This window comes from Thalia democratica, chromosome 7 (genome assembly GCF_965202585.1).
Source record: "Thalia democratica chromosome 7, ktThaDemo2.hap1.1, whole genome shotgun sequence".
NCBI classification, from domain to species: domain Eukaryota; kingdom Metazoa; phylum Chordata; class Thaliacea; order Salpida; family Salpidae; genus Thalia; species Thalia democratica.
This window is the reverse complement of record NC_139171.1, coordinates 60,188,482-60,206,288: the sequence shown is the minus strand read 5'-3', so window position 1 is coordinate 60,206,288 and position 17,807 is coordinate 60,188,482. Positions and strand designations below refer to the sequence as shown.

At 28.7% G+C, this 17,807-nt stretch overlaps 2 protein-coding genes across 2 annotated transcripts in view; one reads left to right on the top strand and one right to left on the bottom strand.

The window, feature by feature from the left end:
• The first annotated feature begins 416 nt into the window (after positions 1-416).
• LOC145841674 (chymase-like) lies at positions 417-1,438 on the top strand. The gene is made up of 2 exons (XM_082949026.1): positions 417-580; positions 742-1,438. The coding sequence occupies exons 1-2, from the start codon at positions 417-419 to the stop codon at positions 1,436-1,438; spliced, it is 861 nt and encodes a 286-aa protein (XP_082805152.1).
• Positions 1,439-11,348: 9,910 nt separating this feature from the next.
• The window catches only part of LOC145841673 (uncharacterized), a 32,462-nt gene continuing 26,003 nt past the window's right edge, over positions 11,349-17,807 (bottom strand). The window contains exons 3-6 of the mRNA XM_082949025.1: positions 14,588-14,616; positions 14,005-14,170; positions 13,404-13,544; positions 11,349-11,435 (exon numbers count right to left, since the gene is read on the bottom strand). Coding sequence (XP_082805151.1) covers positions 11,349-11,435; positions 13,404-13,544; positions 14,005-14,170; positions 14,588-14,616 — 423 coding nt within the window. The remainder of the gene's footprint in view (positions 11,436-13,403; positions 13,545-14,004; positions 14,171-14,587; positions 14,617-17,807) is intronic.

Sequence of the window (17,807 nt, the reverse complement as noted above, 5' to 3'; positions counted from 1 at the left end):
CAATACAGAGTATTTTGGTTAGACGTTGATAAAAAAATGTGTTGATTAATAGTTCTTTTTTTAATATTCATGTTTTAAAGTTAGCATCTACGAGGTAGCTATTGACTAATTTTTTGGTTTTCTTCTTTAGCTAGTAAAAAGTTATTACAATTGTTGCCCACTAAATTAAGAGATTAGCAGAGTATAGTAACAACTGGTTTTATTAATGCACAACCGTATATTATTTTAAAGTTATATTTTACTGAGTAGTCTTCATAATTACAGATTTTTCTATTTAGATTTTGTTAAAGTTGTTAAACTATGGACTTTGATAAAACACGTCATGAAACGATTAATTTATAAAAATCGACTATAAAGTTTTGGAAAAAAAATTACTTTTCACACAATTGTTTCAATTTTGCCGGACAGGTTTTCAAATGTCGTGGAGCGCGGGAAAAACACTTTTCCTGCTGGTGATCTTTTTATTCATTTTCCAAACAAAATCGCAAGTGATGAGCGAATTGAGAGCCGAGGAGGGAACGCTGAACCACTTGGTGCGCCTGCGACTCCACTTCAATTATTGGATTGAGGAAAAAAAAAGGTAGCTGGGACAGGCTCTGGCAGCCTCGTAAAGTTGAATTGGATTTTAACTGCTGCTCACAACGTAGCGAATAGAAAAGTAAAAGTTCGTGGAACCACAATCCGATACACTTTTCACAAAGCCGACGTTTTAGCTGGCACAAAAAACTGGAATTTTCACAGACAGTCAACAACGCAGGAACGTACTGTTTATAGAAGAGATACAATTGTGCATGATAAGTACGACCCTGTGCGTTTAGCTTACGATGTAGCTCTCATTCACATAAGAGAAGAGTTTGAAATAACAGATACTGTTGGGCTGGCAAAGTTGCTTGAGCCCGAGATGGAATTCGATGCGGATGCCAAGTGCGTTGTGCAGGGGTGGGGATACGATAAGTTGGTCCGTAACCAAGGCAACCAGCTTCAATTTTCACGCGTTGAGCCGAACAACGCGAGGCAGGGATTCGTGAATATTTTAAACGGCGAAAGCTGCTCGCAAACTTACGGCAATTTCAATTCGAGTTTGCATTTTTGTTACGGCTGCTACCACGGAAAGTGCCAACAAACGTCTCCTGGAGATTCGGGAACCCCGGTGGTTTGCGCTCTCAACAAAGGGGAAAACCCTTTAGTCAACGGTGTGGTGTTCGCTGTTCACAGCTACGGGTGCAGTAACGTCACAAAAAAATGTTTCCCAGACGGACCGAGCGTGGGAACAGACGTGCGCGAAATAAAAAGTTGGATTGGCAAGGAAACTGTTAAACGTACGAAAGGAACCGGTGCACGAAAAGAACCGGTGAACGAACCTCCTGGCGGTGTGTTACCGTATTTCGTTGCTGGGGCGGTGATTGTTGCTACGGCAGCAATAAACTTTTTTTATTAAGCAGCAACCAGTTGCAGTCAGATAAATTTACGTCAGTTCCGTATATTGAAGTTGATTATGTTAAAGCAACGTCATAAGTGCAACAAAGCTTGTGTATTAAAAAAAAAACTTAATTTGAAAATTACAACTATTAAAAAGTGTAATAAAACGTGATACATATGTGAAAAAAGGATTCATTAGTTATTGTATGTAAAACTAATTTAGTCAATAAAAGTATTTATTAAAAGGTATTTATTAAAATGTATTTATTAAAATGTATTTTATAATAAAAAAAAATTAACCAACTTTTAATTTTTAGGCTTGCACAATACTTCTGCAAATAAAAAAAAATATGTTGGTAATTGTTTTTGATTTTTGTTTTTAAAACAGTTATATATGTTTTTATAATTATAATTTACTATAATTAACTTAACTGAATATAAAAAATGGACACACTTAAACAGTTTTGTATATATTTTGTATCTAAGCTGTTTAGTTTTATTTTTATAGAAAAAGTTCAATCATTTTCAATGGAAATAAAATAAAACTATTTTCTTAACTTATGTTAAAACTAATTGCAATATACACTTATTTACTTAAGATAAAAATTTAAAATTTTGCAAATGTACTTAAATAAGTGTATAGTGCAAGTGAATTTTTATTACTTACTAATACATTTTAATACTTCATAACGAATTATACAGCTTATCCATAAAAATAATACAACTTAGTCAAAAAAATATAAAAATGAACAATATCATGGCATGTTTTAAGAAATAAGAGTTTAATGATTTTTTGTTTCATTTTTAAGTAGATAAAGCTACTATGACACAAAGAATAATTTAAAAGAAACTTGAATTTGTTCTAATTAGTAATTATTTACTGTTTTTTTTTATTCTTTACATACAACATACTCATTGGTTTTGTTAAATAAGACTACTTTAAAATATATGTTAAGTTTTCAGCATTATAAATATCTTATTATCATTTTTTTTCGAAATGTTTATTCTTTTTTGAAACTTTTTCAAGAACTTTTGACCAAGAAGTGTTTTCTATCAAATAAAATGACTTTTATTTTCTTACTCCATTTGAAAATGGGAATGACAAGTTTTTGAACAATAATATTTCATAAAACATAAGAAAAATATAAAAACTGTAATATACTTTTGAGGCTATAAGCTATGTATAATTAAGTTCTAAAAAATACATTCTTTTTATAGGCAAATAAAGTTTAGCAACCGTATACTTAAAATTATAAATAACTTTTAGATAAATAAGTGGTATAAAGATTTTTGTAACAATATATAAAACAGCAACTTATTGCTTATAATAGTTGTTACTTATCTTTTAAATTTATGTTTGTTGCTATAACTATAATGTTTATTAAGCACAAGAAAATTTAAAGAGGCTTTAAAAATTTTTATTATGAAACAGTTAATACAATATAAATGGTAGGGTTGTAACAGATGTTTTCATATTAAGTATATTATTTTTTCATATATTGGTATTTTTAAGTATTTATTGTTACTTTTTTTTTCTTTAAATATATACGTTTGTATGCATTAGCTTTCAAATGTTTAGAAGGTTGATAGAGTTTGAATTTGCCACAAGATTTAGATATTTTTAGCTGTTTAGGTCAAAACTACAATTTAAAAAAACACAAAACACCATTATAACAAAATTTAACCTACAACATTTCAAGAATGCAATTAAATCTAGGTTCAGCAACCTTTTATAACTAACGGACCAGTATTCCTACAACAAGTTTTTAGCAAGTTGGTCTAACTGTTTTAAAAAGTCTTCTTGGAGCTACAGTTATTCAAAATAATTTTCATAACGTATATATGAGTAAAGTCTTGGACAGTTTATCAACTAAAAATTTTAAACTTAAGCCATAAGTATAAAAAATTTCTAGAACAGTTTAGATTAAAAAATTGATCAACGATTACTCCTTGAATACTATTAGTTGGTTGCTAACGTTTAGAAGCATCGAAAATTGTTTTCACGTTGAATGAATTTATACGGAATACTGTCTTCAAAGGTACTTTTTCGGCCAAACTCAAGTTGTTTTTAATTCAATACCTTTTTTTAAACGTATCTTCCACTTCAGTATTTTAAATCACGTTCAAGGTATCTAGAAACTTTTTACTACCTCCAGATTTTTCTGATGCCTTTTTTTCAACTTTCTCTTTGTACTTTCTTCGGTCTTCCTTTTCAGATATTTTCAAATTGTTACAATATTTAAATCTCACTTCAATTCAAAATATTTAGCTTTTGGACCTTTTTGATTTTTCTGTACAATTTTGCTGTACAATTCTGTACAAAAATTCCAGTTTGCATTTTATACGATAAACTGCGGCTCGCTGGTAATTCTTTTCTATGGCAGGGTTAAACCAAAGATTTATGTTTAACTTCACATTGTTCATTGCTTGATTTTAAAACCTTATGGTTTCGGAATTCAATTTTTCAGAATTAGTTTGATACCCTGCAGCTGATACCCAAATTCTTTAATTCATTCCAACCAACTTTATTGGAAACAAAATAAAATCTTGAACTCAACTTTTTAGTCTGATGTTGATCAGATCTTTTTAGGAGCATATAACTTTTTTTCACCTTGAATGAATTTGTACAGAATACTGTCTTCAAAGGGTGTTTTTCGGCCAAACTCAAATTCTTTAAGTGCTCTTTTGAGTCTTTTTTCTTTCATCTTAAGAAGATAAATCTCCTAGCTCATGCTCATCTTTTTAGAACTCACACTTTTTTCAAATTATTGTTTATCAAAGAATAAATTTGGTTTAGCTCAAATAAATTATTAGCTTTAAAACAAAAGTCGTACATCATTAAAAAAGTAAAACAGAAGAAAAAACGAGATGAAGCAATTTTTTTTCCAAACTTTATAGTTTAATGAATTTTTTAGATAAAAACAATTTATATTCCTGTGTCATATAAAAACACATATTAAATATAAATCAGTTATCAATGTATGATACTAATGTATATGTTTTTTTTTATATTATTTAATTTATGTTACTTTAAATCAGTTTGACAAAACTTTTATTACAACTGAAAACCACTAATAGAGTAAAGCACTGTTTTAGAAATTTTATAAGTTTAATACTTGTTTTAGATTTAATTAAATCTGAATTGGTTTTAAATGAAACTTATATTAAAGAAAAGCAATTTTTTTTAAAAAGATGTAATGTAAACTAAAGTTTACTGGAAATGTCCCCAGTTATATACTGGGCACTTAATTAAATTTCGAACTTTAGTTGGGTCACACAATTAAAATTTTATTGCATTAATTTCATATAGTTTATTGGTGGGGCATATAGTAAAATATAGGAAAAATATGATTAATATTTGTAAACTTAGTTTTATCTGAATTATTCGTGGCTAACAATACTAACAAATATAAAATATTTATATTTAAAGAGAAATTTAACTAGATTTTTAAATAAATCCCTAAAAGTTTCAAATTAGCTTAAATATTATAACAACTTCGTTAGTAGTAAAATGTTATCCTAGTTTTAAATTAGTTTCTGACTTATTTTTATAAATGTATTATGGTTATTCTGTTATACAGTTAAAGTAAAATATGCTGTAAAAGACTTTAGATTCAAGAAAAGTACCAATGGAAATCAGGTCCAGTCCAGGTTTTTAATTACACACTTGGCATTAATATAATCGCTAGATAAAAAAGTAAATAAAAACAGATTATACAGCAATCTCCCTTTATTGTACCAACATATTTCTATGTGTTAACTAATCAACACACTTCATCTGTGTTTTTAAAAGAAAGAAAAACCCAGTTAAAGTGTGATGATTTGTTTAACACACAGAAACATATGTTGGTACAATAAAGGAAAATTGCTGTATAGTTTGTTTTAATTATATCCAGTGAACTTGTTTCACTAGGGTCTTTTGTTAGCAAACGATTAAATCTGTTTTTGAACAGTTAAATCAAAAAGTATTGATATTTTTATTTAAATTAAAAACTTTCAATTTACAGCGTAGCTAAGCATTCGAAAACTATCAATCAATTACGATTTTAAAATTTATTAACATAAAATAACACACTTATTGAACTTATTATAAAAGATTAAATGCATTTTATTTTTTAAGTTAAAAAATATTACTAAACTTATCAGAACTATTTTCTTTTTTGCATAGGAATTGAAGTTTTTTATATCTGAAATTGTTTTAGTTCGTCTTTTATAATAATTAAATAAATGTTTTATAAATGTTTAATCTTTTTATTGTAAAATTTTTAAACTGGTTGAACTTGAAGCAGTAGAAATGACTAAAAATCTATCTAATAATAGAACAACACGCTTTTTATATGATTTGCAATATCAATTTTAAATCCATGCACGTATCACAAAATTTAAATGAAAGGTTAATTTTACCTTTGAAGTTAAAATAAACTCTGAGTCAAGTTACTATTAGTTATATTAAGTAATAATCTATATTGTTTAGATTTTATAAAACAAATAAAAAGATCTCAACTACTAGAGGAGTTTGCATAATCTAGTCTTGAAAAAGTGTTAAGAATTTATGGGTTGTAGACCGTTGAAAAACTTCTACAATCAATAAGTAATATTGTAACTTGTTTTAAGTTAAACAGTTTAAAGTTCTCGACTTAAGTGTCTTGAAGCAGATTTTTTTCCAATATTTATTTTAACAGTTTCTTACAAACAAAACAATGTTTCACTCCTATACTTGCATATAGGAGATCCTCAGTTGTTGTAAACAAGTCTTATTCAAATATAATCTAGAAGTACAATCAAGAAGTAGTCTAAGTTTACTTTCTTACAGTTAAACAATTAAGAATAATATTCAATTGACATCAAGACAGTGCACAAGTAAATATTTCAGTCACTTCTGTTTTACTCGTTGAATCAATCATCTTAGCATATACAAATGTGCAAAACTTTTTAACCTTCAATAGTTGGCAGTCTAGCTAGTTAATTTGTGATAGACTTTATGATGTGCGCAGAGCACAAGTGTATGACTACTTTGTTAATTGGCAAAGTTTCTCATTTTTAAAACTTTCCAACACCTGTAAATTAAAAATTAAATAAAACATACTTAAGTAATTATTCTATGTGTCATAATTTTATAAAGCATCTTAAATTGTTGAAGATACCGTATAAACAAAAGAATTAATCAAATAATTTGTATATAATGTTAATAAGAAACATATACTTTATCACTAATTTTTTTAATTATCAAATGAAACAAAAACGTATAACAGACATTTAATTTATTAATAAAACAACTGGAAAATTGTTACAATAATAAGTTGTTGTATTTGAAAACAGGTATGGGAAATATAACTGTTCCGAATGTTTGAATGAAATGTTTCATTTAAAATTACATTCAATGTTAGCAATTAGTCACTAAGTAAGTATTTCCTTGCATATTTATTGTAAGTGTAAGTATAAAAGTAATAAGAAAAACTTTGGTATAAATATTTCACTTTTAACATTTTCTTATGAACATAACAGATTTTAAGTCTTACAAAAGGTGGAGTTAAATCATTTAGTTGAAAAAAAAGGTCTAAAATACTATCATAATATATAAACATTATCATCATATAAGCTAAATATATTTAGTTACTTGAGCTTTTCTAAAAGTTTTCAGAATTTTATAACACACAATTTTAAAGGAATTAAGAGTTTCTAATTTTTTTGACTAAAAAGTTTATTAAACAAAGTTATTTCAACAGGATAAAGTTGAAAGCTGAAGTAAAAAAACCCAATGTCAAGAAAATCTACATGTTTTACTGCGTATTATTACATTTTACATATTGCTAGTTGCTAATTTTTCTTGCAAATTATTGTGTAATTGTAAACTTGTTGTGTATTTAAAAATTTTGAATTTTGTTAAAATTAATTTGTAACTTTAAAACTTTTTATTTTATATAATACAATTTACGTAATCTATTTGTCAAAAATTAGTTTATTACATTTTTGTTTATTTTTTTAGATAACTTTATAATAGTAAAAACTGCTAATTAAAAATTTGAAACGTTATTCAATTGTGTGAAATGTTTTACTAAAGCATTTAAATTTCAACCAAACATTTGTTCAAATAAATAAATTTCTATTTACACTTCATTTCGTTTTCCAAATCGGCAATAATTTTATTCATTGTATCTTCCACTTCAGTTTTTTTAATCAGGTTCAAGCTATCCAGAAATTTTTAACTTTTTTCTGATGCCCCTTTTCCTCTTTCTCTTTGATATTCTCTTCAGTCTTCTGCGGCTTTTTCTTTTCTTGAAATTCTCTACAACAGTGTTTAAATGTCTGTTCATTTTATAACAAGCATCATTAATATATTTTACTTTTGGAGATTGATTTTTCTGCACAAATGTCACTGCTTTTTCCATTTTAAACTGATATTTGCTGGTGAGTCTCTTTTGTGGGCACCAGTAAGTTTTATCAAAGATTGTTGACCATCATTATTTTGTTCCGCTTGCTTTAAAAACCTCTTAGTATCAGATTGCAAACTTTCAAAGTTTCTTTGAAACCCTGCAGACTTGTACTAAAGTCTTTGATTAATTGCTTCTAACTTTATTGGAAATAAAATAAATTTTTGAACATAACTTTTTAGCATGATGTTGATCAGATCTTTTTGGTGTTCGTTTATACTTTTTGTTGGTTGCTTAAGTTTAGCAGCATTAAACATCTTTTTCGTTCAATTTGAATAAATCTAAAATAAACATATCAAAAATTATTTTTTGGCCGTACTCTAATTTATTTAACGCTCGTTTGAGTCTTTTTAGTTTTGTTTATCTTTAAAAAATAGTTCTCCCAGTTTCTGGTCAGCTTTTAACCTAAATTTCTGTTCACCAAGGATTTACTCATTCAATTCAACAAGAGCCACCCCTGGTTATTTCGAGTAAAAATCTCAAGTATATAAATTAATTGTTTTCTTCTTTAAACAAAACATACCATTTATATATCATTTGGTTTTTAAATTATATAAACTTGAAGTGCAAAAATTTGTTAATTATCTGTGTTGAAAATAATTATAGAAAAATATTTGTGTTTGCTTGAACTTTGAAGAGATTGGAAGAATAAGAGAGCATTGAGTTCGTTTTAAAAAATTTGAAGGTCAATTTTCTGCTGTCAAAAAAATCAGAATGATCAGCTTGGATTTGAACAGCATTAACCTTTTTTGATTGACTACGCCAATAAGATAGACAATATCTGATGAGGCTTTTTATTTCGGTTACCTTTTCGTTGAAAGGATAGAAAAGCTTTTTACAGTTCTGGCAAGGAACATGTTGGGACTTATCTTCTATGTTGACACGTCTCATTCTTCGACGTTGAAAAGAAAAGACTGCAGATATAGTCCGCGAATTCTTAGTTGCATGGCGTCCCATTTCTTTACTTTCAATAAAGAAAATTATATCAAATGATGACCTGGATAAATATCTTCAGTACTGAGAACTTCTCTTAAATCATCGTCCCCAACGCCAGCGAGCATCAAGTCTTTTATTGCTTCTTCTGTTTAGCTCGTCACATTGCTTTTCCCACAGTCACACTCACTGACTGTAGTGAAATTGCAGGTTTCTGCTTTGCTTCGTACACTTGTGGCAACCGTTCTAAACGGTTCATCATGGTCCTGATGTAGGTTCATAAGTTCTGCTCTCTTTACACCAATAGCAACTTTTATGACTGCAATTGACTCCATCAGTTTAGCAACGTAACTTTCTGATTTGGCCATCAGTCGAGGATCACTTGCTAACATAAGATCGCCAAGCTTGTCCTGCGCACACTGAAAAAGCTGTATGCTTGCATTTCGGTTGCTTATGTTTGAACCAATCTTGAATGCCTCCCACCTCCGAATGAAAGCAAGCCATGTCTCTTGGCTGATCCCCCGGTCAACCCTTGGTCGAATCAATTGAGGTGCATTTGGCATTACTCCATTATTGGATAACCCAGAATCTTGCTGATGCTCCATTTTTTGGAGGTTGAGAAGGCTATTCACTACATCACTGGATAGATCTGTCGTCTGGAACTCGCATCCACGGATTGGGCACTTTACTACAACCATTTCACTTTTCTCAAATTGTTAATAAGATTTTACATGAAGAATAACTTGTTGAAGATAATGATCAATAGTTTATATTTCCCATTTCTTATCAAATACCCATGTGCTTTTAGGTTTGGGTTGTATTCTCGCTGCTCGCATAAGCCTTTAATCAACAATTTGTTTCCTCGTCTATCGACGCGGGTTATGTTCTACGCTTCGCCCCTGCAGCGTCTTCACATTGGGGGTCTGAGCGTTTTATCTGACTGCCAGGAACTTCATAACTGCAGATCATCATGACACAATTTTCGTCTTCATAAAACTGCCAATGGCAAGGTAATTTTCTCTCGCATCTTCATTTTTGACACATTGAAAAGGCCACTTTCAATGTTTTGTATAACTGACTTTTCTTCGCATTTCACACCTATTATAAAAACTGTATGAAACTCCTTTAAAACGTACATCCTTAACGGCTAAGCTTGCCATTTTTTTTTTTGCAGCAAACCCGTGACTTTCACCCCCTGGAATTCTGCATCTTTAAAACGGTGCTTCCCCATACAAAACTTCCCCTCTCTTGTTTATTCATGTGTTCATGTCCCTGAGTGTCCTATTTAGCTCTTGAACATGGTTGTTTCTGATGATGTTTTAAAACCTCTGAATAAACTGTAAGCGACATATCCATACTTAGTTAATTTATGAATATCTTACCATTGCGAACATTTGACTCAAAAGAATTATTAAATATGTTCTAAACAAAATAAATAGGACTTCACTGAGTTAATTTTTATGTAATTTTAATATTTGCTTGCTAGTTCCAGTAGTAACCAAATTTTGTTTTGTAAGTGATCAATGTAAATAATAAATTTACTGAGAACTGTGTACATTTGAATTTGGCAAATACTTAAGATTATTTTTGGAATTTTCAATTATATCACTCCGTTGCTCGAACTTTCCATATATAAACACTTTTTTGAAAGTTCAGCTTTGACTAACTTTTCTTTCTGGTTCTATTGCATCAGGATCCGTGCGATTGTGTTCTTCTGCAAACCAGCTCACAATATTTTGTCCAAGCTGTCTGCAGAATTTTTCAATTAATCTATAATGTATAGAACCTTAATGGGTTTGTCAAACATAATAAATATCTAGTGTTTTTGCCCATTTACAAATTTTTCTAAATCTTTGTTATAGACTGAAGTTAACCAGTTTTTATATTCTTTAAAGGACTATCTGTATTGCATTCCATTCCAGAAAATAAATGAATGACATTAATTATTCCATCACGGACAAACTAAATGGGGAAAGGAGATGTATTGGGGTATTTGGTTGTGCTGGTCCTGCAAGTTGAAAATATTTTTACTTTGATTTTGGCATCATCTGCAAATAAGCTTAATTCACTTTTAATATCAATGTTTGAACAATTATCATTAATATAAATTAAAAAAGGAGACCAACTACACCACCTTGTGGTACTCCAATGTATAAAATTAAGGCCATAGTAGAAGATTGTCTCATTGCATCATGTGTCATCTCTTTTGCTTCAATAATTAGATTTAAATATGCTAAAAAGCATACTGTTGCACTAATTGATTAAAAATTACCTAATATTTTCATCTGAATACAGCAGCATCCCTGTCCACAAGGGAGCTAGATTCATATAAAACACGACAAGGGTTATTATAAAACCAGGCATATAGTGTTTATTACGATTTTTGCTATTACTCGTAGTATTCAAATTTCTTTCGTATATTTTTAATAAAAACTTCCCAACAGGTGAAACACATAGCAAAAATAGGTGTAAACTTGAATTATTAAGTGCGATGCTATCATTTAGTACCAATCCAAGGAACTCTACACTAGCATCGTTGGAACCTTGCAATTTTTTCCCCAATTTTCAGTCTAAGCTTCTTCCTACAACCAATTGTCGCTCGTCGTATGAAATGACACGAAATTGTTGGTCTCGTACAACCCCTTTGATTACCTGTTAAATTCATATAAACAAATTTTAACGCATTTACTAAAAATTTTAAACAGTTTCACACACCTTTTCTTTTCCAGTTTCTCTATTTAGTTCATTTTCTTACTCTAGCTGTTCCTGCCAAAATGACTCTAGTTTTTTTATCCTCTGGTGCGCGTTTGATACTTGTCGTTCGCTTATGACTCCTAGTTTGTTACCTTAAATGAGGCATACTTTAAATAATTAACTTTAAAAAAAAGTATATCAAAATACTAAATGCAGTAGAACGTGTAAGGTTGGTTTTTTACAACACTTCTATTGCAGCTATTTTGGTTCTAGTCCTTTTGGTGAATCTTCCAATTTGTTATATATTATAGCGTTTAGGTATTTACTTTATAAAACAACTAATATACTAAACTAAATATGCCTAAAATATTATCATAAGTCACATCGTACATATATTAGATTAAAATACAATCTTAATAGAAATCTTGCATAGTTTAACTTACCAGTTTGATGAGGCTTTATTCTAATACACTTGTTAGTTTTTATTAAATGCAGAGGTTTTCCTGATCTTTTTAATTTACGAAAGGTCTTACTACAGTTTCCGTTCCGTCTTACAGACATCCTTGGTCTATAGCGCATTTAAAATTAAGGTAAACCTCTTCCATTTGTTAACGGTAACAGCTACAGCCTTTATTTTTTATTAAGTAACAGTTTTTTAAAGGTTTTTGTGTCAAAGCAAAATCATTCTGTGTTAAGTATCTAATTTCATTATTATTATATAGTTAATATCATTTATTTGCAATGAGAAATACTAATAAACTCTTCAGAAACTTCTTAAAAATACTAATAAAATTAGTACATTCACAGCATTTTTAGCCTGCTTTTTCCTAAAAAACTTGCCCAAGATTTTTAGCAGTGTTTAGAAAATTGGATTATATTAAAAGCTAAAGTCAAAATGTTTCTGCTTGTCGCACTGTAACTTAGTTCAAAACTGGCCAATCATCATTAATTTACCATAAGCTTGCCTTAACTTATAAAACTCGTGTTTAGTTTTATAATACAACAAACCTGAGCTTTCTGTAGTTAACATCAGGTAATTCTCTCAACAAAGCTCAATACCAATTTGCTTTTCTCTTTTATTTTGCTCACCTCTTTTATTACTTGTTCTGATTGTCGAATTGACAAATTTATTTTGTTTGCACTGTTAAGTATCAAACCAAGTAACTAACTGGTGTTGCCAAATCACTTCTCAACTGCTTAACACTTAAAACTAGTTAAATGTTAAAAAAAATTCAAGTTGACTAATAAAATGTCATAAAAAATAATATGTAATCTCAAATTGTATTTCTATTTTCTATTTTATATATTCTATTCAAATTTATGAAACTTTTTTTAGTTTTTTACTAGTAGAATTCTCTAGTAATTAGAAAAATGTATGTAAAAAGATATGTAGAACTTAACTATTACCAAGTAAACAAAAAGTATAAGAAACCTTCTTACCTATAAAACTTGTACTCGTAATATCTGTGCTTTCATCTATGTAAAATGAGCAAGATTTTATTGATAGGTCGCTCATAAGTAATTTTTTTCAAATTGGTCCAAGCGTGTTTATTACGATCATAGTTGTTTATCACGATATACTGTTGTTTTATGTAACTGACGAATCCCGTTCATGTCTTTTAGTATGAGAATGAGCTTTCAAGATGCTATGTTTTGGAAGAACCTCTATTTTGCATCACTTGCAATATGCTTTTGTACCACATTGAGTTGGAGCAATCCAATCTATAAAGTAAAACAATTCTACACATATTTGAATTAACTCTTCTTACTGATAAAAACCTTGAACATTCTAAAAACAACTAGCATCATTGTTTTTTGACATAAAACTGAGTATTTCTCTACATTAATCTTTTTGTTAGAATTTATGAGGCATAGAATAATGGAAACATACAAAATATTTTTGTCAATGTTTTGTTTTAAACTAACATCAGAAATATGCTTCACCAGCACAGTTCTATTATTGGTGTTTAGCAAAGTTTTGACTACGTTACCTGTTGTAGAAGTTTCACCATGGCCTGTGGGATCTGGTTTTTTAAGAGCAACATTAATTTTTTCTTCTACACATTTCTGAATTTTTCTTTTTGACTCAATTAAATTATTTAAACCTTGAATTTAAGATATTCCTTCAAACTTCGATTCTGACCAATTAAAATGTCAAGCCACAGCATGATAAAATATTTTATAGATCCATCCGAAAACTCTGAGGTAACTGTGAAGCGGATGTAAAGTCAAGTGCTCTTCATTTGTAATTGGTTCCTTAGTTACTACCTGTCTAACCTTAGTGTTATTTGGTTTTCGATTTTCTAGCAAGTGCTATTTCTCTTCACATATTTGTTTTGTTTGTTCAAGAGAACGATGAACCGGAAAACCTGCTTTAACATAATCTAAAGTATTACATTGTTCCTTGCTATAACTGCAAAGGCAACAGAAGGCACCTTCTAGACCAGTGAGCAAACTGTGTAGCTTACCATCATCATTGTCATTTCAGCATCAAAAAAACATTAGTTTGTTTTTTGTTCAAGGTAACGGTAAAGTTGTGTGAATTTCTTTCTTTTTGGAGAATTTTCACAATCCCGCAGTTGTCATATGATTCTTTGCCAAGAAGTAGCATGACTGGACGACAAGTAGAGGCTGACCCATGCCTCTTGTTAGTCCAGATGACTGTACCATCTTTTGTTGTTGCATTTTCAAATCTGAACATGCATATAATAATGTTACTAGTGCAACTAAGCATAAAATCAGTTGTTATTTTTATAATTATAACGCTTGAATTTAAGTTATATAACTATTTTAAAATAAAATAAAGTAGTTAAGTCTTATTCCAGCTATAAAGTCTGTAAAGATTTTGACTACATTTAACTCAATCCAATCTATTTTAACTATCAGCAATTACTTAATCTCAGTAGAAATTTTAAATTTTTATAAGCTCCACCATTGAAAAACATAAATTTTAACTTGTTAAAGTTAAATCAAAATTATAATTGACTTGGATTTTTAAAGTTTTTCAGAAAATGTTCTTTAACTACAGGCGTCACTTTATTTAGGTTCTTAATTGATATAAAGTCGAAATGCCTTAGTATTGTGTTACATTTACACTAGCAATTACTGACGATCCTTCCCATTTCCTCAAATGCTCCCTCTAAAATTAAAATTGTATTTTAATATGTCTAAAATGTTCTGCAAATTCTTATTCAAATGTTACAAATGTTCCCTCACATAGACCACCCAGTCTTCTACAAGAACGTCGAATGACTCTACTGACTTGGTTTTGTTAGAATTGTGGTCTTACCTGCAGCTCAATACTAATTTTTCCTTTCTAGACACAACAAGCTGCAAAAGATCTAGACTGCTTCATTTTTGAAAAAAGGAGTAGAAATTCGAGTTATCCAGCATTTAATTTTAAATTTTAATAAATCATTAAAAAACAAAACTGCCTTGATAGGTTAATATTTGCTGCTGTCTGTGTATTTTCAACATAAATTTTTTATTCTGTCTATGTAAGTGCATGTAGCTAAGATATCTTTATCAGCTAATTTCTATACTTGCTTTTCAGTGTAGTTTAACAGTTTACGAAATTCTACTTTTTGCTTTCATTACCTTTCATAAAACTTTTTATACTATCTTTTATAAAATAAAGCAATGTTAGATTTACTAAACAAATCTTTTTTTCTATGAAGCCCATAAATATACTAGACAATGTTGGCCCTAATGGGGAGCCCATGGCTATTCTTTCGTGTTGGAAATGCATTTATCAGGACTAAGCTGATAATTCAAATTTGGTTGAAGTTTTTTAATTAGTAAACCTTCTAAGATAATAGATCAATATAAAAAGTTCACGTTTTAATGATTTTAAAATAATTATAAATGTGATTATAATTTGTACAATAGATTAAAGTGCAAATGTTTATTTTGTCATGTTACAGCTGTTTCAAAAGACCATAGTTGTCAGTATCTTCAGGCCTTAACGAATCAGTTTCTACAACATACAAAATTCTCGATATGTTTAAATACTGCACTACTAGTTGAAGTCACATACTCTTTGATTCTTAGAAAAGTTTTATTTCAGTCTCACCAATATATTGGTTGTTCAGATCACCTGGACACGGAAACTTGTAGACTAAGCGACTTTGTTACATACGAATTATTGAGTCCTTTAGTGAGAAATATTTCCTACCTTAATTTGTGAGTAATTAACATCAGATTTGTATGCATATAAACAGAACTTACAAAAACATTTTGACCGTTGTTGAACTTACTTCTAATATAAGCATAAGACGCTTTTAGTCTTTCTAAAATATATACTAATTGATTCTTTAAAACAATTGAGTTTTAAGTCATATTATCAAAACTTTGTATTTCAAATTTCGTGTTGGAAATGCATTTATCAGGACTAAGCTGATAATTCAAAATTTGGTTGAAGTTTTTTAATTAGTAAACCTTCTAAGATAATAGATCACTATAAAAAGTTCACGTTTTAATGATTTCAAAATAGTTATAAATGTGATTGTAATTTGTACAATATATTAAAGTGCAAATGTTTATTTTGTCATGTTACAGCTGTTTCAAAAGACGATAGTTGTCAATATCTTCAGGCCTTAACAAATTGGTTTGTACAATATACACAGTTCTCGGTATGTTTAAAACTAGTTGAAGTCACATACTCTTTGATTCTTAGAAAAATATTCTTGAAATGGTGATTGTCTAGATTCTAGAATTCTAAAATTTATAGGGTTGCTACTTTTTTTGCCAATGAAACTTTACTGAGTCATCTTGATTCATTTTGTACTAAGTCAGTTTCGTTTACAAAAAATAACTTTTTAGGTCAGTTAGTGGATATATATTATTATTGACTGCAATAAGTTTAGAACAGTTTATTTAATTTATAAAAGCTTGATACAGTCGTTGACATTAGTATTTCCCATAAATAGCTGAAAAGGCCAACTATAGTCTTTAAAATATCATAAAATAAAAGTTTGAAAATATACAAACTTTATTAATAAATTAACGAAACTGAATCGTAATTAAAATAGAACAGATAGGGAATTAGTTATGTACTGAAAAAAATGGAACATACTATTTTTTTTGAGTTATGATAATTTGTAACTAAGTAAATATATTTACATCTATAAATCAAGCCATTTTTAAAACTTTCTTAAACTGTGCATAATTGCTTATTGAAAACTTTTATTTAGTTTTTATGAAGTATGTTTTATAGATAAATAGTTAAAAACAGTTACATTTATTAAGATTAAAAATAAACCTCTAGTTTTTGATTAAGCAACTTTTAATTTTGCCTTAATGGTGATGCCTTTCCACTGATAGGCCGAAAATGTACTAATGCATTAGCTGTATACCATTTTTCCTTTTTATCTTAAATTTTTTTAGCGTTAGTGTAGCATTATTATTTAAGGCGTTGGTTTCTAATTTTTCCAGACTTGGTTTTTAGAAACACTTATTTTTGTTTGTATATCATCCTTCAACATCAATTAAATATCATTAGAATTATTTACGGCTAGTTTTTTTTAAAACGCCTTTTAGAGCATAAACTAATAACGTATTCCAACTAATTATCAGTAAAAGGCTCTTTAAAAGTTTGCTACTATTAATTGAACCATATGCTTTAAGCTTTCATTTAAATAATTGATTTTAGATTTAGCACACCGTTATTTTGATCTACTACTGTTATAAAACTCTAAAGATACTTATAACTTTTAATTTTCAAAAATTTATATAAAACAGACAAACCCGTACTAAATAAACATTTGATAAAAATTGATTTTTATATATTTGCTATTAATAACATTTTAAAATTGATATAAATTTTTAAAAAGAGTTACTATTTTATTTAAAACTTTAGCTAGTGTTACCAATAAACATTAAAGCACATTAACATAACTTACTGTATAATTTTTTACTTTATCAAACAAAGTTATTTAAAACAAACATATTGACATAAAAATTTGTTGTTTGAAACGCCAAACTTTTTGTTTATTAGGTGTTTTAAGTTATAATACAAATAAAAAAAATTCTATACATTTCTCTAAGTTTTTTATTGTTTAATAGCCAGTTGGCTGATATCTTTTTTTGGAAGAAAAACGTTTAGAATTTTATTTGTTAATTTAAGTGCTATATTCTTATGGTTTTAAGAATATTTACACATGTTTATGAGTTATATAACTTCATTCTTACTAAAAGACATTTGAATATTTCTAAAATACTTAGTATTACATAAACAAAAATTTAAAAAAAAAAAGGATTAGAGTCGAAAAATTTATATTTATGACATTACAACTTTAACATAATACATAAATTTTAGACAAAATAATAACT